The sequence below is a fragment of the Sapajus apella genome, unplaced genomic scaffold (assembly GCF_009761245.1).
Source record: "Sapajus apella isolate SASKATOON/1434 unplaced genomic scaffold, GSC_monkey_1.0 scaffold21, whole genome shotgun sequence".
NCBI lineage: Eukaryota > Metazoa > Chordata > Mammalia > Primates > Cebidae > Sapajus > Sapajus apella.
This window is the reverse complement of record NW_022436961.1, coordinates 22,055,656-22,080,141: the sequence shown is the minus strand read 5'-3', so window position 1 is coordinate 22,080,141 and position 24,486 is coordinate 22,055,656. Positions and strand designations below refer to the sequence as shown.

Here is a 24,486-nt window from a genome sequence, read left to right as displayed (position 1 = left end):
GACCCTGGCATTTAACTACTCAACATGGTTTAACTTTTGTAAATATTTGACCTATCTCTGCAAATGGACTATAGGCTGTTCCAGAAGGAGGTTCTTGGTGTTGTGGCTCATTTAATGCAGTCTATTAAGAGCCTATATTCTTCTTCCCTTGGCAAAAGTCACTTTCTGTTGTTCAGGAGTTTTTATAGTGGTACTCTACTATAGTAGATCCTGGAACCCCTCCTGGATCAGGTACCAGAATTATGAGTCAGGTACAATCTGAGTGAGGAAGGACTTGCTCATACATTGTGTTTGTACTTTGAAAGTCCACAGTTATGCCTGTATAATGGGGAGGGAGAGGTCCCAAAGAATACAAACCTTGAAACAATGAAGAAAGAGACTGGCTACTGGCTGTGTGCATTAAATACACAGAAAGTTAAAGCAAGATGGACTACAGGATGAGATGCCTTTAGATGAGCAGGTAAAAATCAAGGCGTCTCCTGTGGGTAAAACTTTCCCGGAAACTGACCAAACAGGGAAGACAGAAATGTGTTGAGCTGATTTACAGGAACTGGGGCTGCAGACACCTGAGATATAAAGGTGCTTGCAATGACCTCAGACCATCTGAATGTCTTTGGAGACAGGAGGATAGGCACTGTCCTTGACTAGCACCAAACCTAATACTGAGAAGTTTTTGAAACATAACTTTAATGCAACACACAGAAAATGTGTGTTAGGGCACCCACCCAGAGAAAAGGGTCAAGATAGAGTTCTGAAAAAGGACCAGAATCGCTACAAATGTAGATTGGTGCTAAAGTGAATGCAGGATCATAGAAAAATAGAGCCTTGCCCAGGTGTGGTGTCTCATTCCTGCAATCCTAGCACTTTGGGAGGCCGAGGCGGGAGGACATCTTAAAGCCAAGCATTAGGCAATAAAGTGAGGCTCTGTCTCTGTTAAAACATTTTAAGAATTAAATGGACATGGTGGCATGCACCTGTAGTCCTAGCTACTTGGGAAACTGAGAGAGGAGGATCGCTTGAGTGCAGGAGTTTGAGGCTGCAGTAAGCTATGATCATGCCACTGTACTTCAGCCTGGGTGACAGAGCAAGACCCTATCTCTAAAAGAAAAAGTGCATTATATACAAGTATATATAATGTACATATGTAAAATAATTTTATTTACCAAGGAAAAATAGCATCTTAGCATGTAAAGGGTACTTTGAATTCTGTAACCACTGGATTTTTTTTTACCTGGAAACAGAGACAAAAGCGGTAGAGTGACTTGACTAAAATCCATCAGAGACACAGCTAGGTTTAGAATCATTCATATATTCATGCACTCATTCAAAAACATCTGTTGAATACCTAGGGGGCCCCAGCCATGGTTCTAGCCCTGGATCCAGGTTTCTAGACTCCTAGACCAGTGCCCTACCCATCATGAGGCCTCCTACCTTGATCTAAATCTGAAAAGCATGTTTGGCGTCAGATTCAGACAAAGATGGGCCCGCTGATCCCCAAGATAAAAAACCAAGCTCACTTCCAGATCTAAAAGAAGAAGATGAGTCAAGGAGGGAGTAGCAGAACTAGTTTTACTGATTCAGTTCCAGATACAAATACAACTTAGCATTTTAAAAGCTTATGACACTATATTTGTGTTGGTCTTTACCCAAAATAGGTACTTGGTATACAAACTCTACACACTAGAAATGAGTTTCTGTACCTTTTGAATACAAAGAGTAGAGAGAAGGTGGGGAATGGGGATAAGCCAGGTGACAGGCAGGATGGGGAGTGTGAGAGGAGAGAAAGCTATGAGGAAAAGAAAGGTGCTGTTGACAGGAAAAGAGATTTGCTAGGCTGAAAGAGGACTGAAGGTGGTTCTCTAGTTTTATCTGGTAGAAGCCCATACCTGTCCCACTGGGTATGGAATGAATTCATGGAACTTAAGCTCAAGACAGGCCCCATTTCAGAAGGTTCTTCTGTCCCTGGGAAGGAACAACAAATACAAGAAACATCCAGGCTTCCCTACTTTGGGCCTGGGAACCCTTGCCCATGCTAATCACTGCAACAGCTGATGCTTACAGAGTACTGCATACTCTTGGCACTGTTTATCTAGTTAATAATTCTGTGGGATAGTGAAGGAAGGTGTTATTATACCTATTTGGCAAATGAGGCAACTGAGGTTCTGGAATATCATGGGCTTGCCTAGAACACAGAGCTATCTATAGGAGAGCCAGGACTCAGTCGTCATCTTCTAACTCCAAGTTGGTCACTTTACCTGCCATGCTATGCTGCTTTACCTGAGGATTGGGAAGGAATCTGGGATTTAAATCTCTCTGAGAAAAGACACACATCAAAAATATTTTGCCTGGCTCCTGGATTTGAACACAGATGAGAAAATGCTAAGTGGGGCCATTGCAATGTGATCTTACTTCCTTGGCTCAGTGGCCTCATTTGCTTGGCTCAGTGTGCATCAGTATTCTCGGGGTTTGTGCCTAGTCTTCCCTAGTTCCAGTTTTCACCATCACAAAGAATAGTCATTAACAGTCAAAACAATACTGTTTTCAACATGGATTAACTGCCAGAGAAACAAGGAAGAAATTGATGTTAAGACTTCACTAGGCGTTCTTGGTACATTTGATCCCAGTGAGTTTCCGGTGAGTCTGAGCCATTCTCTAACTGCTTGGGGAGTCCCAGTTCCCTCAAGTTACAAAAGAAATGGGTCAAGACATGGATGGGCCCTGATCACATATATTTTTTTTAGGGTATGCTGCCAACATGTGGACATGTGAGTGACAGTACTTGGTCTTGCCTTTTCAGAGCTGCCAACTTCAGGAACTTTACCTTCATCCAGCTAAATGGAGAGTTTTCTCGGGGAAAGGGACTTGATGTTGGAGCCCGCTTCTGGAAGGGAAGCAATGTGCTTCTCTTTTTCTGTGATGTTGACATCTACTTCACATCTGAATTCCTCAATACGTGTAGGCTGAATACACAGCCAGGTATGGATCCCCTCTTTGTCACACTCAGGTGGCACTCAGCCCTCGGGGCCCATGTGTCATTCTCTTTATGGGTCAGTCACTCCAATCTCCTGCTTCTGAATCAGGCTGTTTACCCCAATGGCAAAGAAAAGGAAAACCATCAGTGTTAGTCCATTCTCAAACTGCCAATACAGACATACTCAAGACTGGGTAATTTATAAAGGAAAGAGGTTTAATGGACGCACAGTTCCACATGGCTGGGGAGAACTTACAACCATGGCAGAAGGAGGAGCAAGGGCAAGTCTTACATGACAGCAGGCAGGAGAACATGTGCAGGGGAACTCCTGTTTATAAAACCATTAAATCTCTTGAGACTTATTTACTATCGTGAGAGCAACACAAGAAAACCTGCCCCCATGATACAGTTACTTCCCACAAGTCCCTCCTGTGACATATGGGGATTCTGGGAGCTGCAGTTCAAAATGAGATTTGGGTGGGGACACAGCCAAACCATATCACCATCTGGTTTGATTTCTCCTTTGGGGCTACATCATGGGCCTGTCAGCCACCATACTTCTGGGATTCTTTTCCCAAGTTCATGTTTATAATCTCTCTTCCATCTGCAACTGGGAGGTCAGCTTTTGTGTACATTTCCAAGAGAAAGTGTGGTGGGGATGATGTGGACCTGGAAAACTGCCCAACCCTAAACAGAAAGGAGTACCTGTGGGCAGTTACCTAGGGTAGAAGAACTCTTCGCAGAAAGAACCCACAGAACAAAAATGACTTTCACATACTCCACTCATAGGCAATGCTGCTATTCAGCTGATGAGCCCTGGCACAGCCATGCCCATTGTTAAAATATAGAAATTATTCTGTTAAATAAATAGCAACCACCCTAGACTCTGAGTCCAGTCTAACTGCCCAAAGTCGCCCTGCCCCAAAGTCAAAGTCTTAAATGGTTATTTAAGACTACCTCATGAACCAGCAAGTAAAGGGTTAGTGTTTGGTCGGGGGGGGGCACCAGGACCCTCTTTTACACCCACTCCCACGGGTGATGTCCAGTGCCAGTCATGGACTGTCAGTATTTCAAATATGATTCTTGTGCTAGGAGATCAGAAATATTTGCAGATCTGACTGTCTGGTCTGCTTGATGCTGTACTTCTAAGACTCATTTTAGAACCGAATAAATGGAAAAGGAAAGGTGGGTGCAGGCTGAGAGCGATGTTTCACACCTGTAATCCCATCACTTTGAGTGGTTGAGTCAGGTGGATCACCTGAGGTCAGGAGTTAGAGACCAGCCTGACAAACATTGTGAAACTCCCTCTCTACTAAAATACAAAAATTAGCTGGGTGTGGTGTTGGGCACCTGTAATGGCAGCTACTCAAGAGGCTGAGGCAGGAGAATAACTTGAACCCAGGAGGTGGAGGTTGCAGTGAGCCGATATTGCACCTTGCATTCCAGCCTAGGTGATAGAGTGAGACCCCTCTCAAAAAAAATAAATAAAAGTTGGTGCAAATATCTGGGGTGTTTCAGAGGGCCAAATGTCAAGGAACTGTAACTTTAAGTGAATATTTCTTTTCCGGTTTGCAGGGAAGAAGGTATTTTATCCAGTCCTTTTCAGTCAGTACAATCCTGGCATAATATATGGCCACCATGATGCAGTCCCTCCCTTAGAACAGCAGCTGGTGAGTAATTACCCTGCAGATGCCTCTGTGTGGCTCTGTTTAGTGTCTGTCATTACCAAGGGCACCTGACCATGAGCAAAGGTGAGTGGAAATCTGTGCAATGATTCCCTTAGTACGTAGTTTTTAAGTTTGGCAGATGTGCTGGCCTCTGCTCCCAGTGCCTCATTGATTAAAAGTGCTTGCAATATTTAAAGTGGAAAATAAATGGAAGCAGTACCTTACAGAAAGGTAATTTCACACCTTCATAGTTTCCATCAATGGTTTTTGGAAACTAGTATTGTTGCGTTATGGATGCAGCACAGTTTCTCTTGATTTTTACAAAATCCTACAAGGTAACAAAGGTGAGATTTAGGTTCCCATTTGACAGAAGTCAGAAGGGGGTGGCTCACCCGAGAGAGAGAGAGAGCAATTCCCTGGACCTTACAGGTAAATTAAAGTCTTTGTGAATTTGAAGTAGAAACTCCTAGTGCCCTTCCCATAATGCCACTGTTCCCACACATCACTGTGCATGGGTGGACATTAGTGTTAAAGGAATCACTGGCAAGGTGGCTCTCAAAGGAATATTGAAAGGACTTCTCTGCTAAGATCTGGCTGTATAGGTGATGGATAGTGGATGTACATAGCCCCCAGGGGTCCCTGTAGGCTGAGATGTCTCTGTTGTCACAGGCAGTTGGTCCATTTTGCAGAGAGGCAGTGCAGGCAGCAAAAGGCAAGGCAAGCTGGAAGAGGATCTCTGTGTTGCATAGGCATGGCACCCATGCATGGAATTTCTCAGCTCAAGCTAGTCTGTGATCTTTCCCTGCAGGGAGATGAACCAGGTTTGTCTGAAGCTGTGTTCTGGCTCAGGCTGTATCTCATGGTGGTCCTCCCATCTGAGGGATGTCTGTTCTTCCTTGCTTTGGGTAGGTCTGCCTCTTAGACTATTGAGGACCCCTTAGGATGGAGGAAGGGCATCTGCTGTGGGAACCTGAAGACCTGATGGCACCAGGTCTCTCACGCTTCCATGCAATGGGAGAGTAAACTGATTTCCATCGAAAACACATGTCTGTGAAATTCTTTCAGTATTGACTTTGTGTGTAAGCTTCCAGAAATAGTGAAACCTGTTCTATCCAGCCCCGTCCTGTGCCTTTCATCCTCTTTTTCCCAATTAATCTCTAGAAGCTGATATTATGATATTTCCCAGAAAGTTTCTACTTTCAGGCCCTCAGGATGGACAACATCCATGTCTTACCATATCCCAGCATGGCTTCATTTTGCGGTGTACTAGATTTACTAATAATATAGTTCCCTTTTCCCCCATTGGAATTTTAATACCACAGATATCCTGTGTATATTTTTTGTACTGTATGTATATCTGTACTTTATACATGAAAACTGAGTTTTTCACACGTTAAGAATCAGTTTTCAGCTGGGTGTGGTGGCTTATGCCTGTTAATCCCAGCACTTTAGGAGGCCAGATGGGAATCACTTGAGGCCAGGAGTTTGAGACCAGCCTGGCCAACATGTGGAAAACCCATCTCTGTTAAAAGAAAAATACAAAAAATAGGCGAGGGTGGTGGCACATACCTGTAGACTCAACTACTCAGCAGGCTGAGAATCACTGGAGCCTTAGAGGGAGAGGCTACAGTGAGGTGAGATCGCACCACTGCACTCCAACCTGGGTGATGGAGTAAGACCCCGTCTCAGAAGAAACAAAACATAGTTTTTTTCTATAGTCATCTGCTACTTACAGTGGAGATATGTCATGATAGATCCATTGTCAGGCAATTTCATCATTGTGCAAACATCATATGGTGCACTTACACAAACCTACATAGCACAGCTAACTACACACCTAGGCTGTGTGGTATAGGCTATTGCTCCTAGGTTACAAACCTGTACAGCATGTGACTGTTCTGAATATTGCAGGCAATTGAAGACAATGGTGTTATGTATCTAAACATAGAAAAGGCACAGGAAAAATACGGTGTAAATGATTTTTAAAATGGTTCCCGTGAAGGGAGCTTGTAACACAGGACTGGAAGTTGCTCTGGGTGACTCAGTGAGTGGATGGTGAGTGAATATGAAGGCCTACAACATTACTGTACACTACTGTAGACTTTATAATCACTGTAGACTTAGGTGACACTAAATTTATTTTTTAAAAGTTTTCCTTGGCTGGGCATGGTGGCTCACATCTGTAATCCTGGCACTTTGGGAGGACAAGGCAAGTGGATCACAAGGTTAGAAGTTCGAGACCAGCCTGATCAACATGGTGAAACCCTGTCTCTACTAAAAATACAAAAATTAGCTGGTCATGGTGGTACACACCTGTAATCCTGGCTACTGGGGAGTTTGAGGCAGGAAGATCACTTAAACCCAGGAGGCAAGGTTGCAGTGAGCCGAGATCGTGCCACTGCACCCAGCCTGGGCAACAGAACAAGACTGTCTTCCACAGGGTGGTGGAGGGGAGGAAGGAGAAAGTTTTCTTTTCCTTAATAATAAGTTAACCTTGGCTTCCTGGATGATCAGCATCTTATATGCAGCCTGTTGTTGATGGAAATGTTGTTATGCAGTACACAAGTTATACTTATAAGAAACCATTTTTAAATCATTTACACCATATTTTTCCTGTACCTTTTCTTGTTCAGATACACATTGAACAAGATAATGTAACACAATGTAATACCCTTGTGTTACAATTGCCTATGCTTACAGTTGTGTGATTAAGCAGCACATGATATCACCCTCATTGAGACAGAAACTTACTTCCTTTCCAGAGTTCTAAGCTTCTAATTGGATGGAAAGTGAAACAGGATACAGGATTTATTTTCTTTCAGCCAATCAGAGTTAAGGTTCCTTTGGTTTTAGGTAATGTATTGTTTTGCATTTGACATAGAATGTGATTAATATTTCCAATTCAAACTCATAAAGACCTTATTTGCTTGCAAGGAATTCTCATTTTACAATCCAGGGGTTTTATCCTTGTACTATTATTCCTTCAGAGGAGGAGTTCCAAAGTGAGTTAGAAGCACAGTGCAGTTAGGCAGGTTTCTCACATCCTCAGAATTAGTGGTCAAAGCAGAAACCACTCAGATTCCCTGTGTCCTTTGCCAGAGGCTGTGAATTATCCTGCAGTCTCTGACGTTTACTTCTAAATGCAATTTTGACCTTTCCTAGACCATGGAAGTCTGATATTTTGAGTTCAGTATTTATGGCTATTTAGTTTGGTGAAACAGCAGTTCTCTTTGAGATGAAGGATTCCCCCTTCCCAAAAGAAGAGTATGGTTATGTTTTTTACTGGACAAACGAGTTATTGAGCACTTGCTGCCTGCAAAGGACTGCCCTAGGTGCCAGTGGAGAAGTCAGGAGAACTGAAACACTTTGATTTATAGAGGTGAAATGGCTTGTTCAGGATTGCACAGCTAGCTACTGGCAGAGGTCAGGGAAAAATCAGGATTTCTTTATACCAGCACAGAGGAAAGAAATTTGCTTAGGATCTAGATAAGAACTAATGCATAAAGGAGACATCCTGACAAAAATTCCAAAGGAGAACAGGAAACTATAGAAATTAACATAATGGAGATAGATGATGTAGGTGGTGAGAAGGTATAAAATAAAAAGTAATGGTTAGAAATGGACCAATTGGTAGTGACTTCCTATTGAGGGTACCTTTTGGCTGAGTCTTGCAAGAGATGCTACCTATATATTAATACGTCCTTGATAGCCTTCTTGGAATACATCATTATCAAAGGTGAAGGGAGAACACACATCCAGAATGTTGCTGTAATGAAAGTTATTTTGCAAACAAGTGCTAGCCTTTACTAGCATCCCTTTAAATAGGACCACATTAATCAATGTATGTTATTTCTTCTTGTGACAGTTGCCACTGTCATTTGATTAGTGTTTTGCCTGCAGACAAAAGCAAGAACCCACATTTATGACTGTGTGTGTTTCAACTACTGTTGTTTTCCCCTCTAAGTATAGACCATTAGTAATACATACTAAGTGAAACTATGGGATTTTATACTAATATTTAAATTTTTTAGTTTAAACCTTGCTGGTGCTTTAATGTAGGAACAGTTTGTTGAGAAAGGAATGACTATAATTTAAATAAACGTTAACTTTAGACGTTTCACATTCCTGGTTCAAGTTTTACCAGTTCCTGTTTAGGTCACCACAGAGCCTCCTACCACTTCTATCTTTAGCCTTCTTCCCTCCCCTAGACTTTGGTTTTTTTGTTCATTGTCTGCCAGAAATAGATTTCAAAAACACAGATTCATTCAATTTTTAAAAATCTTTTCTGGCACAGAGCCAGAGATGTGCTGGTAAATATTTAACAACCTGTTCCCCGAAAAGAGGGTGCAGGGAAAAGACCTGATTTATAGCATTTGCCATTTCCATGGTGTAAATACTCCCACCATGGCCTATTTCAGCCTACCAGCCTAACGTCACTGAACACGGGTTGGAAAGAGATTTGCGCAATCCTTGTGAGCTGGTGCAAGCTGGCCCTAGCACAGTATTGCAAGCCCCAAGTCCTTGTTGGGATTCATTGTTCTCCACAGACTGACTCTCAGATGTATGACAGAGAAAATATCTGTAAACCCCAGAACCTGACACATGGTACCAGCTCCGTAGTCACCCAAGCCAGCCCTGTTTCCCAGTGAGCACATCTGCTGTGTCTCCATGGCTGTCACTGCAACTTATGGCCACCTCCTTGCCATTTCTAATGCCCACAGCATCCCATAGACACATCTTGGTCTGCCATGTGATCTCGTCCCTCAGTTAAATCTAATGACTTTGTGATACTGTTCAATGTGTGCACAGCATGCTGGCTTCTGTCTTTCCCTCTCTCTGTTCACACCCTTGACCTCTCAACCTCCCTTCGGAAAGTATTTTACCATTGCAGTTTCATTGAAATCTTTTTGTCAATTGCCAAATGATCATGGCACATCCTGTGCATCCTTGTATTCTGTTTTTATTTATTCAGGAAACATACACTCACTAAGTACCAAAATTAATATGAACAGATGCCATTTATGGAGCCTTTCCAGAAGTGAGCCCCATGCCCACATTATCTCACGTAACAGTCAATAAGGGAAAAGGTGCAATTATTCTCATTTCACAGATGAGGAATTGAGGGTCAGATGCCCTCAGTGGCTAAGTGGCAGGGATGGGAACTCGAGTGCCATGCCATGCAGCTGCACCTGGGCTGAGGATGCTGGGCAACAGGGGATACATTCTTTTCCCTCAAAGTGCTTTCGGGGACAACAAGGGTATCTAGTTTTAGATGATAGGCTCCTGGAAATGGGAGAACCTGGATGACTCCTTGTCTAGCAAGATTCCCTTAGGAAACACAATGTGTTTTTTATGCAGACACCTATAAAAGACTTACAGGAAACTGTAGTGAATGCAAATACATCTGGGAGGAGATGGCCTTTGAGTCTGTTCTTAAATGATTCTTTGAAAGCTATGGCTCTAGAATACCTTATTTCTCAAGAAATGGAACTGTCTCCAGAGTGTTAGAATTGTTCTGGGCTTAGCTATGTTGGCTGAATGATCTTGGGCAAGTCATTCTACCTTCATACCAAGAGGCCACAAGAAGAGGGCATGGAGCCCTCCTGGCACCCTGTGCAGCATGATCACTGAGCCCTGAGGGCCCAGATAGTAAGGATTGGACAGCCTAGGGCATGGGGCACCCAGCCTGGACACAGACAGCACTGCAGCTCAGGGAGTCTGCTCCTCCCAGGCCAGAAACTGCTATGTAATTGAAGTAACCCAGTGCAAGATCAAAATTTGAGCCCCTGTTCAAAAAGTATTATGAATTTCATGATGCTGACAGCAGGTATGGGGCCTTTCATGCATGGGGGCCTGTGGAATTGCATGGGTCATTTGCCCATAATCTGGCCCTGCTCACAGGCGTTGCTATGAATGTAAGATGGGCCAGACACAGCCTAGGTGCCTGGGAGACTCTCTGATTTAGAGAAGGTGCTGCTCCGCCTGAGTAGTTGCTGTTTATTTTATTTTAGGGTCCAGATTGCTTCATGGGCAGGTGTCCAAGTAGGCACCATTAAACCAGATGGGCGCTGACCGCAGCCCCAGCTCACATGCAGCTGCAGGGCCACTGTCTTCCCACATCTTGGGGGAGAGATGCCGATTTGTGCTTTGTGTTTTAGTCCTAATAGAAAATAATCTTCCCAGTCACGTGAATCGCCCACAGAGCTGTGGCTCTGGAAACTTCCTGTGAGAAAGCAGGGCTGACAACTGTCCTTTTGTGGTATATTCATGCCCTGTAGTACTCTGCTGGGATCTCAGGTGGGGAGGGAGCAGGTGCTGCAGAGAGAGTTGAGAGGAGGCCAGCCATCAGAGGACATTTTAGAAAATGAGGATAGCAGGCTGGGCGCCATGGCTCATGCCTATAATCCCAGCACTTTAGGAGGTTGAGGCAGATGGATCACCTGAGGTCAGGAGTTTGAGACCAGCCTGGCCAACATGGTCCCTTCTTTACTAAAAATATAAAAACGTAGCTGGGCATGGTGGTGCATGCCTGTATTCCCAGCTATTCAGGAGGTTGAGGCATGAGAATCACTTGAACCCAGGAGGCAGAGGTTGAAGTGAATCAAGATCGTGCCACTGCACTCCAGCCTGGCGACAGAGTAAGACTCCGTCTCAAAAGAAATAAAATTAGGATAGCACTTGAAAGCAGATCAGTGAAATCCAGGATAGGAGGAAGAGATGTTTTTCTTTTAAAAGTGTCCCCTTCATCTTAGGTTTCCTTCCCCTTCTGTCGTAGCAGACATCATTGGTGCATCACTTGTCAGTGCTTGAGCAGAGTGGTGAAGCTATTCACACCTGCAGCAAAGTTTCTAAGAAGTCACACACTTGGCCTTAGACTCCAGGGAGCTGAAAACATTTTTGTCCCTGGGTCGAGAACCACAGGATTCTGAGAGGTTCTTGCCACTGCATTTCCCAGGCCTTTGTTGGGCCACTTGCTGGCAAGCACCTCCTACTTGCAACGTGTCCATTTCCACTGGCTTGGCATCATCTCTGCCCTATGACTGCTCTTGGTTCATTCAATGAGGAAGTATTTACTGAGTGCCTGCTGTGTGCTGGACAGTGTGTTCTGTGTGCTGGAGATGCAGCCGTGAACAAGACCAAGTCCTGAGCTTACATTCACCATGGTTGATGGCTGAAGAGAGCAAACAGAGAAGCAGATGCATCAACAGGATCATTTCAGAAGACAGAATTGTTATAGAGAAAACAAACCAGGGAGACAGTGCAGTATGTGGCATTGGGGGGCAGATGCATAACACAGACCAGGAGGATCAGGACGACCATCTGAGCAGTGACATTGGAGCAGAGCTTAGTGATGAGTGGGTGAAGGGTGACCCAGGCAGGACGGACTGCAAGTATCTGGCCTTGGAGATCGGTGAACATGGAGAGTCCAAGGGGCAGAAAATGGGCCTTAGATAGGGCTGAGGATTAGGGAACTGTTACAGGGCTTTGCATGGGAACGTGATGTAATCAGTTGTGTGCTTGAGGGCACACACTTCGGCCAGACTGCCCATTGAGAGCGTCCTTCCAGTTAGTGACCTAGCACAGCTGTGGGTGGTGGAACATCCACTAAGGGAACTCCGTCAGGCCCTGAAATTAAATGCTGTGGGCATGATCAAATCAGTTTCCACAAAGGGCTAAATTTTAACAAGCTCTTCAGATAGTGGCATTTTGTGGCTTGCCAACTTCCAAACCAACTTTAATAAATGTTTACATAGCTCACTCCCCAGCTCATAAGCCAGATTGCCTCTGTCATGCTGTTCCCATGTGAGGGTCACCGTTCACCTTGTTCAACTTTGTCAGGCCCTACAACAACGCAGCCCAGCCTCTGGATGCCTCCCTCTTGTCTGTCTTCGCAAGGCTTGGCCCATTGTTTTTCCTGTTTGACGTGTTCCTTTTTAAATTCCTTGTATACCTCAGCCAAATATCTCAAGTTTGAATAATGGCATTTCTCTTTGACTTCATTTTTACCCGTAAGCTTGGAGAATTTGTCTAGTTTGCCAGCGGAAGGAATATTAGGTCATTTGCTGTAACAGAAACCGTGTACCTGGTAAGGTAGGGATAGAACAAAATCCATTTTTAAACAATTACTCTGGCTGGGTGTGGTGGCTCATGCCTGTAATCCCAGCACTTTGGGAGACGGAGGCAGGTAAATCACCTGAGGTTGGGAGTTCGAGACCAGCCTGACCAACATGGAGAAACCCTGTCTGTACTAAAAATACAAAATTAGATATGCGTGGTGGTGCATGTCTATAATCTCAGCTACTCGGAAGGCTGAGGCAGGAGAATCACTTGAACCTGGGAGGCAGAGGCTGCGGTGAGCCCAGATTGTACCATTGCACTCCAGTCCAGGCAACAGAGTGAAATTCCATCTCAAAAAAAGAAAAAAAAAATTACTCCATGGAGACTTTTCCAGACTTTCCTGCCTTGCAAAATCTTTCCAATTGATACTAATGAAATTGCCTTGTCATTTGGGAGATACTGTATAATGATACGAGAATACTTGCTAGGGACAGCTTTAACCAACAGAACCTCTCTTGGTCCTTACTTTCCTTGGGCAGTACTGATGCTTGCAAGGGAGAGTGGCAGCACGTCCCCATTCCCTGGGGAATGTAAGTGACATCATGGAAGTGACATCTAGGTTGTAGTGAAATTAAGACAGGTACATTGGGGGGAAATAGGGGAGGGAGGGTGGGGGGTGGGAATCTGGGGAGAGATAGCAAGGGGAGAAATGCCAGATGTAGGTGATGGGGAGGAAGGCAGCAAATCACACTGCCATGTGTGTTCCTATGCAACAATTTTGCATGTTCTTCACATGTACCCCAAAACCTAAAATGCAATAAAATAAACAAATGGGGGGAAAAAATGTTTCAGATTCATCAGCCCTTGTGCAGGGCATTTATCCAATATAATTAGCCTGCCGTGAAACTTTGGGAAGAGGGAATAAGAGTGATATGACAAACACGTGGATGTGAAAGCTGAAAGACACCTAAGGGATGAGTGAGCTCAGCCTCCTCCCTATATAGGGAAAAAAGTAGATGCATGAAGAAGTGAAGGAGCCTGCCTGAAGTGAAAAAGCAAGCCAGTGGTCACACTGAGACAAGACTCTGGTGCTTCTCCCACGTCATGCACTGTTTCTAAATGAACAGAGCCAGATGTCCCCCCCAAAAAATATGGAAATCCATGGTGGGGGAGAGAAAACTGCCACTGCCCTCTCTGCCTTTTCCGAGGGGAGGGGCTGTAGGGTTGTCCTTTCATCCAGGCACCTTATGTTAACCGCAAGAATGAATTATGAAAAACAACTAAAATCTCAAAACTGTTCCTAGAGTTTCCTCAGCTGAATACGTGTGTATACATATGTACACATGGGTTTTTTAGAAGCCTTGCTGTTTCAGCAAATATACTGGAAATTTACTTGCAGAGTAAGAGACTGGGCAGTGTTTGGATGGCCTCTCCACAGCCCTGCAGGCTGGCACCACGGTAGATGCTTTTGAGAGCAGTTTGGTATTAAAATAGCATGAAGATGAATGGACAGAGTCTTTCTTCAGAACCTGGACTTTCAGTGCCCTTTCCCTCAGCAAACGAGAGTTAGCAGAGCTGGAGAGCTGGTAACATACTGAAGTCTCTCAGACATTTCTTTTTATTCCCTGGGGGAGTGCTGTGTGTGGACCGTGCCAGGGCAGCTGAATTCGGAGTTGTTCTCTATCCCTTTTCTCAACTTCCTGAGCCCTTTTCTGGATCACTGCCCAGGCTTGTGTGAGGGGCCCAAGCTTCCAATTCTCACTGGCACTGGTGTGAGGCCAGGCACGTAGGTGGCTTTTCCACGGCACTGCTCAAACAAAAACTTACTCTCCCAGTTTGTTTTTGATTGTGCGTGTGTGTGTTTGTGTGTGTGTTTTCCTACCTATACCCTAGAAACATTCCAGCTAGAGGTGCCAGAAATCACAAGGCCTTGTTTTGGGACTGGTATGTGTACTGTATTCCTGACTCTGCAAGGACTCAAATCCGTCTGCATTTCCTGCACCAGTTGAGGCTATTTATCACTGATGGGATGAGCTGTTTATCACTCCACACTCCACAGTGGTTCACAGGAGTTTGGGAACACTCTATTTTTGTCCACCCTAAACTTCCCCCTGAAATGACAGTGGTTTTTTTTTTTTTGCAGGTCATAAAGAAGGAAACTGGATTTTGGAGAGACTTTGGATTTGGGATGACGTGTCAGTATCGGTCAGACTTCATCAATATAGGTAGGACAAATCTGCCTCTCTACTGCCACCCAGAGGCCACTGGCCCATGCAGGCCTTAAAGGAATCAAGTTGGGTTTCCAAGGACTCTGGTGGGGAAGGTGGTGTCATTGCCTTTCTTTAAAAAAAAAAAAAAAAAAAAAGCTATTACAGACTAGGCACAGTGACTCACACCTGTAATCCCAGTGCTTTGGGAGGTTGGAGGAGGGAGGGTCGCTTGAGGCTAGGAGTTCAAGACCAGCTTGGACAACATTGCAAGACCTCACACTACAAAAAACCAAATGCTGTTCCTTATGTCATAGACTAAGGGCTGGACCAAGAGGAGGCTTGGAGGTGGGTGGCATTTTAGCCCCTGTAATCTCCACCAGCACCTCTCAGTCACCCCAGATAAGACACAATCTGAGAGTAAAGGCTGCTTATTGCATACCGGCAGCTTTGCAGCAACTCCTCCAGGGCCTCCTCCCAGGAGGGTCCCGGCCTCTCTGTCCTCTGCTGTAGAATATCCTTTTTTTTTTTTTTTTTTTTTTTTTTTAAGACAGAGCCTTGCCCTGTCACCCAGGCTGGAGTGCAGTGGTGCTATCTTGGCTGACGGCAACCTCCACTTCCTGGGTTTAAGTGATTCTCCTGGCTCAGCCTGCTGAGTAGCTGAGACTACAAGTGCATGCTACCTACCATGCCTGGCTAATTTTTGTATTTGAAGTAGAGACAGGGTTTCACTATGTTGGCCAGGCTGATCTTGAATTCCTAACTGCAAGTAATCCACCAGCCTCAGCCCCCAAAGTCCTGGGATTATAGGAGTGAGCCAACGCGCCTGGCCTCCTATAGAACATCCTAAGTTTCCCAGTAAGAGTATGAGGGAAATAGGGGAATTGGGGGGGAAACACATACTCAAAAATACCCAAAATTCTCTCTGCTAACCTTCAAAATTCCGGATGTGACTTTAAGCTCTGACTGAATGTGCAGTTGCTGTCAACACACAAACATGCACACACATTCATACACACAGATGTGCACATGCACACACACTCATACACACAGATGTGCACATGCACACACATTCATACACACAGATGTGCACATGCACACACACTCATACACATGCATATACACACATGCACACACCCTCATACACACAGATGTGCACATGCACACATATTCATACACACAGATGTGCACATGCACACACACCCATACACACAGATGTGCACATGCACACACACTCATACACATGCATATACGCACATGCACATGCCTGTGGATTTCTAGAGCTCAGAGAAAAAACGCCCTTGGGATTCAGGTTAGGAGACCCTCCCAGGCCTCACAGCAGGTGGGAGGTAGAGTCAGGATGAGAATATAGAGCCCCCTGTTCCCCTTGGAAATGCCACCTCACCTTTCCATAGTAATACTGACTCTTGGATCTCTGAAGGGATAGAGTTGCGGATTATGCATGACCTGGGTTTGAATGAACAGGGCAGAAACCTTGATCTGAGGTGCAGGTGCTCAGACTGGACCCAGAGACTCTATGGAGTCAGAGGGACCCTGCCCTCAGGGTGGCCTGGAGCGTCCCATCCCCAGGTCCCCTGGGAGCTGCTGGTCTCACTGGCTTCTAGGCAACTACCCGTCAGGTCCAAGTGCTAACACGTCTCATTTTAAAATCAGGGAGGAGCGGTAACCCTATGTTTGTTTTGCTTGGAGATAAAGTGAACTGCAAGGACTACAGAATCCCCAAGGAAATCACCAAGTTAAAGAAAAAAACAAGTTGAAGTCAAGTCCTATTAGAAGGAGCAGAGCACCCGGGATGCCAGTCTCTGTGTGGTGGGTGCCCGGCAGACATTCAGCAGCTCACAGCACATGTTCTTGGACACACATAAGAGAAATATTCCTAAATGGTTATGTGAAAATCAGCTTTCCAAATAGGACATTTAAATTTTTTTCTAGGCTGAGTGTGGTGGCTCATGCCTGTAATCCCAGTGTTTTGAGAGGCTGAGGTGTGCGGCTCACTTGAGGCCAGGAGTTCAAGACCAGCCTGGCCAAAATGGCAAAACCCCATCTCTACTAAAAAATAGAAAAGTTAGCCAGGCATGGTGGTGCATGCCTGTAATCCCAGCTACTCTGAAGGCTGAGGCAAAAGACTTGCTTGAACCCAGGAGGTGGAGGTTGCAGTGAGCTGAGATTGTGTCACTGCACTCCAGCCTGGGCGACAGAGCAAAACTTTGTCTCAAAATAATAAAAAGCTAAATTTTTTCTAAAGATTTCCACTTCAAGAAACTGTTGCCTTGACATGAGGTTTTTCTTTGAGTATAACTTCAGGATTGACTGTGAGGCCAGTCCCTTTAAGATCACTGATTTCTGTTCTATAAGGACACGTGCACACGAATGTTCATTGCAGCACTGTTTACAATAGCAAAGACCTGGAACCAACCCAAATGCCCATCAACGATAGACTGGATAGGGAAAATGTGGCACATATACACAATGGAATATTATGCAGCCATCAAAAACGATGAGTTTGGGTCCTTTGTAGGGACATGGATGAACCTGGAAACCATCATTCTCAGCAAACTGACAGAAGAGCAGAAGATCAAACACCGCATGTTCTCACTCATAGGCGGGTGTTGAACAATGAGAACACATGGACACAGGGAGGGGAGCACTACACACTGGGGTCAGTTGGGGGGAAATAGGGGAGGGATGGTGGGGGATGGGGAGCTGGGGAGAGATAGCAAGGGGAGAGATGCCAGATGTAGGTGATGGGGAGGAAGGCAGCAAATCACACCGTCACGTGTGTACCTATGCAACAATTTTGCATGTTCTTCACATGTACCCCAAAACCTAAAATGCAATAAAATAAATAAATAAATGGGGGGAAAAAAAGAAAAAAAAAAGATCACTGATTTCACCAGCCTGTTGTGGAATCACATGCAGCTTTTCAGGACCACTGCAGCCTATGAAGTGAATAGTGCTTTGAGGGGATGTGACTTCTTCACACTGAGACCCTCTTTCACTCCATCACACCGGAAGCCCCTGGTTTCTTCTCTGTTTGCAATGACACGAGAAGACCACATCCTAGCAGAAGCATACGAATTTGCCTTCAGAGGTTTCAGGCTCTAGTTTTAATTATTATAGGTACATATATTTATGGGATACATATGTTTTGATGCAGGCATAAAATGTGTAATCGTCACATCAGGGTCATTGGGGGTACCCATCATCTCAAATAGGTATCATATATATCACTCCTCTAGTTATTTTTAAATATGCAATAAATTATTGTTAACAATAGCTGACTGATAATTGCAGTAAGTCATCTTATTGTGCTACTGAATGCTAAATCTTATTTTTATACCCATTAACCACAAGTCTGGGGCTACTCATTAGCATCGCTGATAACTCTTTAATGCAGGCAAATGCTTGGAATTTTATTGGCGGTCCTGTCATCTCAAGAAGTTGGTGCTGTCCGCCATGATAGTTGTCTTTGTTGGGGATTTCCCAGGGCCTCTGACTCTGGTGGATACTCTCCTACCTCGGAGGGGTGGTGAAGCATACATTCCCCCAATCATGTCTTAATGAAAAGTTTGGTGCTTGTGCAGCTCAGGGAAGCAAAGCAGGTCAGTGCAGCATGATTCAACAGTGTGTTCTCTCCTGACAGGTGGGTTTGATCTGGACATCAAAGGCTGGGGCGGAGAGGATGTGCACCTTTACCGCAAGTATCTTCACAGCAACCTCATAGTGGTGCGGACACCCGTGCGAGGACTCTTCCACCTCTGGCATGAGAAGCGCTGCATGGATGAGCTGACCCCAGAGCAGTACAAGATGTGTATGCAGTCCAAGGCTATGAACGAGGCATCCCACGGACAGTTGGGCATGCTGGTATTCAGGCACGAGATAGAGGCGCACCTCCGCAAACAGAAACAGAAGACAAGTAGCAAAAAAACATGAGCTCCCAGGGACGGATCAGGGGAGACATTTTTTTCTTTCCTTTTGCAATTACCGAAAGTGGCTGCAACAAACAAAAGACTTCCATAAAGGGTGACAAAAGAATTGGACTGATGTGTCAGAGATGAGAGAGCCTCCATTTTCTCTCTGTTTGGCTTTTTACAGCAGAAATCAAAATCTCCACTTTGCCTGCAAAAGTAGCCCAGTTGCACCCTGTGAAGTGTCTGACAAAGGCAGAATGCTTGTGAGATTATAAGCCTGATGGTGTGGAGGTTTTGATGGTGTTTACAGCAAACTGAGACCTATTGTTTTGTGTGCTCATTGAAATATTCATGATTTAAGAGCAGTTTTGTAAAAAGTTCATTAGCATGAAAGGCAAGTGTATTTCTCCTCCTGTGAATGATCCTATCAGCAGGGCTTCAGTTTCTAGGAATGCTAAAATATCAGAAACCAGGAGAGGAGATATGCTTATTATGATCCTTTTGAGTACGTTAAGGAAAATCAAATGGACCAGAAAAGAAATTGTAAATATCGTGTCGTGTTCCCCCAAGATTAACCAAAAATCATCTGCTTATCTTTTTGGTTGTCATTTTAACTGTCTCCATTTGTTTCTTTTATTTAAAAATGCACTTTGTTTTCGCTTGTGAGTTATAGTCTGCTTATTTAATTACCACTTTGCAAGCCTTACAAGAGGGCACAAGTTAGCCTACGTTTTTATATTTTTTAAGAAGACACTTATAGATGCATCATGAGATCTTAAAGTTCAAAGCATCAGACTGATTCCACATCCAAGGACATGCCAAATGCTGATTCTGTCAGGCACTGAATGTCAGACCTTGAGTCATATGGAAGGAGTGGTTTGGCTACTGATAGAGACATATAGACACTTTATCTGAAGAGTATTTTCGAAGAGGAGTGACTGAACACTGGAGGAAAAGAAAATGACACTTTCTTCTTGACAGAAAAGGAAACTTATTCAGACTGGTGATACTGCAATGTATCTAAAAGTCAGAAAACACATTTTCTCCTCAGAAGTGGGGACTACTTTCTTACCTGTTTAAATAAACCAAAGCATACCGAGTGAACCAAACAATCTCTTTTCAAAGCAGGGTGCTTCTTCTGGCTTCCATAGAAGAAATGGAGAAAAAAATATATATATATTTTGTGAAAGATCAATCCATCTGCCAGAATCTAGTAGGATGGAAGTTTTTGCTACATGTTCATCCACCCCAGGCCAGGTGGAAGTAACTTAATTATTTTTTAAATTAAGCAGTTCTCGATCACCAAGATGCTTCTGAAAATTGCATTTTATTACCATTTCAAACTATTTTTAAAAAATAAATACAGTTCACATACAGTGGTTTCTATATTCACGTGAAAATTATTTATTAGCCAGCACCAGATGCATGAGCTAATTATCTCTTTGAGTCCTTGCCTTCTGTTTGCCCACAGTAAACTCGTTGTTTAAAAGCTTCAAGAACATTCAAGCTGTTGGTGTGTTAAAAAAAAATGCATTGTATTGATTTGTACTGGTAGTTTATAAAATTTAATTAAAACACAGGTCACGGATGGAAGGTGGTATTGCACAGCTAATAAAATACGATTTATGCACATGACTGCTTTGTGAGTAAGAATGCCATTTTGTTTAGTTTTTGGAAACCATATTTTGTGCATGTACCAGAGTTTCTCAGCCTTGGCACTACTGACTTTTTAGGCTAGATGACTCTTTGCTGTGGGGGGCTGTCTTGTGTACTGTGGCATGTTTAACCACATGCCTCACCTCTACCCACTAGAGGCCAGGAGTTTTGACAACCCACCCACTTTTCACAACCAGTGTCTCCAGTCATGTTCAAATGTCCTTTAGAGGGGAAATCAGCCCTGGTTAAGAACCCCTGGGCTAGAGGGAGAATAGAACCATAATGAAAAATCTTAATTACTTATACATTAACTTGTCTGTTTTCATTAGAGGAAATTGAGAAATGATTTCCAAGGCTCCTTTTAATTCTGTGCTTAATATTGTCATGTGTGGCTGGGCACTGTCTCTAATGCCTGTAATCACAGCACTTTGGGAGGCCAAGGTAGGAGGATCGCTTGAGCCTGGGAGTCTGAGATGAGACTGTCCAACATAGTGAGACGAAAAATAAATTACAAAATGAGGTGTGGTGGTACATACTTGTAGTCCAACGACTCAGGAGGCTGAGGTGGGAGGATCACTTGAGCCCAGGGGGTCAAGTTTGCAGCGAGTCCTGATTGCACCACTGCACTCCAGCCTGGGCAACAGAGTGGGACACGATCTCAAAAATATATATTTTTTCACATGCTCTGATGATACTAGTGACTTGGGAACTGGCCTGTCTCTGCCGTGGTTCTGATGGATTTGTGGTGACTGACCTGCATGCTCTTGCCCATACCCTCCCAGTGTCAGGAGGATGCATTTCATTTTTTTGTTGTTTGAGACAGAGTTTCACTCTTGTTGTCCAGGCTAGAGTGCAATGGTGTGATCTCAAGTCACCACAACCTCCACCTCCCAGGTTCAAGGGATTCTCCTGCGTCAGCCTCCTGAGTAGCTGGAATTACAGGCATGTGCCACCACATCCGGCTAATTTTGTATTCTTAGTAGAGATGGGGTTTCTCTATGTTGGTCAGGCTGGTCTTGAACTCCCAACCAAAGGTGATCTGCCCACCTTGGTCTCCCAAAGTGCTGGGATTATATGCGTGAGCCACCACACCTGGCCAGGAGGATGCATTTCTATCAAGGCTGGCAGTGGCAATTCAATATTTTGACTGTAGAATTGGGCACCATCCACACTATACTCTGGGCTCATCAGCCATTTGTACTTGTTTAAATTGCATATCACAGATGCCCAACACGGAGGTAAGAATTGGGTTTTTTTTTCTTCCCAACTTTTTAGGGGTTACCTATGCAGATTCGTGACATGGTTAAAATGTGTGTTGCTGGGGTTTGGTGTGCAGATTCTTTTGTCACCTGTGTAATAAGCGCAGTACCTATTGTTTTTCAATCCTCACCCTCCTCCCACAGTCCACCCTCAAGTAAGCCCTGGTGTCTTTTGTTCCCTTCTTTGTGCTCATGGGTTCTTATCATTTAGCTCCCACTTATAAGTGAGAACATGCAGTGTTTCATTTTCTGTTTCTGTGTTAATTTGCTTAGGATAATAGTCTCCCGTTCCATCCATGTTGCTCCAAAAGACATGATTTTGTTCTTTTTTATGGCTGTGTAGTGAAAAATTGTGTGTGTGTGTGTGTGTTTTTAAGTTGTGGAGAGTAGCTGAAGAGCAGATGAAACAGCATAATATTAAACTATGGTCTGCCTTTCTTTTTTAAGCTTATTCAGGTAAAACAGTTTTATCAAAGGGTAGAGGCCCTCTTCAACAACGTGCTAGAGGAGAATACCCCATTGCCTGCCAAGACGTGTATACCAGATGGGCTGTAGAAGGGCCCGCCAAAACATTAGAATTCGGAGGCTGGAATTTAAACTCAGCAAAGGAAAGCAGTACCGGAACAATGGTTTGAAGAACCCAGTCCCATTGCACGTGCACAAGGATGATGCTGAGGAAGCAGTAAGTCTCTACTCTCTCTGTTCCTATCCCTAAATTGCCCAGTGACCACTGCAGGCCATTTTACTGAACTGGGCTCTCTAATATATGGGGGTTTTCTCCAGGCAGCGGTGTACTGGGATAGCCTTGTGGGAGCCAGTCCTCAGTCTGTGTTGACAGGCTGGTAGCTTGAATTCCATCCTGGTGGTAATATTTACACCACGGAAACTGGCAACTGGCAAATGCTGCATGCTGCAAATCAGCCATCCTTACCAACACCCCCCCATCCCCGCCAAGGCCCCTAGGTTTGGCCCATCGTTAAATATTTATCAACACATCATTGCCTCCAAGTGACATACCTGGGCTCCCTGGGCTCTGTCTCTTCTGCATTCATCTACTTCCTAGCCCCTCTTTGTATTTGTAAATGTGGTCGACTGCCCCTTTCCACATCCGTGATGAAGATCAGGCCTAGGAAAGTAGCTACCCAGAAACTAATTTTACTAATGTCTTTGTTTCAGGAAAAATCCTCTTATCTAATTGTACCTAATCAAGGTTCAGTGCAGTATAGTAGCTGATATCAGTTTTCCCAGCCAGGCAATCTGGGTTCAAATTCCAGTTATTTCACTTGCAACTTACATGATCTTAAAGGAGTCCCTCGACATCTCTGTACCTTGGTCTCCTCATTCAGGGTGATGGATGCAATCCCTTGTATATCACACAATTGTTTTAAAGATTAAATGGGTTCATATGTACAAAGCACTTAGGACATGTCAGGTACACGGTAGGTATTTAGTTATTAGTATTCAACACAATTCCTCACGTACAACTGTGCATCTGACAGTGTCTGTTAAGCTTCTTGGTATGCCCACTACTGCTTGGAAATAATCAGATGGCCATTATGGACAATACAATAAAGATTATGAAGCCACTGGGAACACTGTTGTTTTTGTCATTCTGAAAACTTTATCTGAGGAGAAGGGTTACTAGAAGGGTGAAATTTAATGGGTCATTTCTGCCTTACATTCCAGGCTCAGTAATATGGAGTTGGTACCCCGCCCAGGCAGTTGGGAGGCTTTACAGGTTTTTGAAGTCGGGATCATAGCTAGGAACCTTATATTCATAACCCCAACCTTCTAAGCTAGATAATGTCATTACTTTGATTTTCCAGGTGCAGAAAATGAGGATCAGAAATGTTGAAGAGCTTGCCCAGGGATCCAGCCAGCAAGTAGCCAGCTTCAGGGCTCATATGACTGTCGTTGCCTGTGACCATGACCCATCACATGGCCAGCTCCAGATGGATTGGAAGGTCTGCGGGAGTGAGCTATGGCCTAGGGTGAGTCCCCAGCTTGTTCGTTTTGTTCCTTGGTTACCCCCCTCGCCCCTCCGCCCCGTTTCTCTGCTCTCTAGTCCCACCTGAGAAATCTAACAAGGAAGGAGAACCTGCTGACACAGTGAGCCAGGAACAGCTAAGGCACTTGGCCACACCTTCCAGCCACTGTGCAATGACCAGCAGTATTGGGGCTCCATTTGGGATCAAAGCCCTGGAAGCTGGCTCTCATGCAGAATTCCAGCATGCTACATTGAAAGTGATTTGATTTGAGTAGGAGGGGACAGCAGGTGGAAATACTTGCTTTTTTAAAAGAAAGACTTGATACTGTTTCTGAGAACTACTACTGATTAGAGATAATGACCTTGGGCAGTTTCTTAGCAGGGCAGGGGTATTTTACTCCCCACACACATCAGAGAGCTGGCAGCTTTGTGTGATCCATATTCTGATTAGCTTTATATTTTAATTCAAAGCTGTTTCTCCTGGCAGGGCTCAGTGCTTTGCTGTTGCTGCCAAAAACGATGGGGACGGTGCCAGTTGGTTGGGAGGTTTTGATGGGAGATTTTATTCAACATACAGAATATGTTCGTTCCTGTCTGCAAAGGTGCCTTTCAAACTGTGCATGATCCTTCGAACATGCCCTCTGCAGTAGTCACCCTCAGTGTCTCCTCGGCTGTGTCTGGCTTGTTTACTATTCTAGAAAAATGCCCTATGGAACCGTAGGGGAGGAGGGGCAGGGCAGGGCTGCCTT

The 24,486-nt window shown here is 44.4% G+C and overlaps 1 protein-coding gene across 5 annotated transcripts in view; it reads left to right on the top strand.

The window, feature by feature from the left end:
* The window catches only part of CSGALNACT1 (chondroitin sulfate N-acetylgalactosaminyltransferase 1), a 359,085-nt gene extending 338,615 nt beyond the window's left edge, over positions 1-20,470 (top strand). For all 5 annotated transcript variants that reach the window (XM_032288379.1, XM_032288378.1, XM_032288382.1 and 2 more), the window contains 4 exons: positions 2,798-2,976; positions 4,547-4,641; positions 14,840-14,921; positions 18,568-20,470. In XM_032288379.1, coding sequence (XP_032144270.1) covers positions 2,798-2,976; positions 4,547-4,641; positions 14,840-14,921; positions 18,568-18,857 — 646 coding nt within the window. In that variant the 3' untranslated portion in view covers positions 18,858-20,470. The remainder of the gene's footprint in view (positions 1-2,797; positions 2,977-4,546; positions 4,642-14,839; positions 14,922-18,567) is intronic.
* Positions 20,471-24,486: the final 4,016 nt, after the last annotated feature.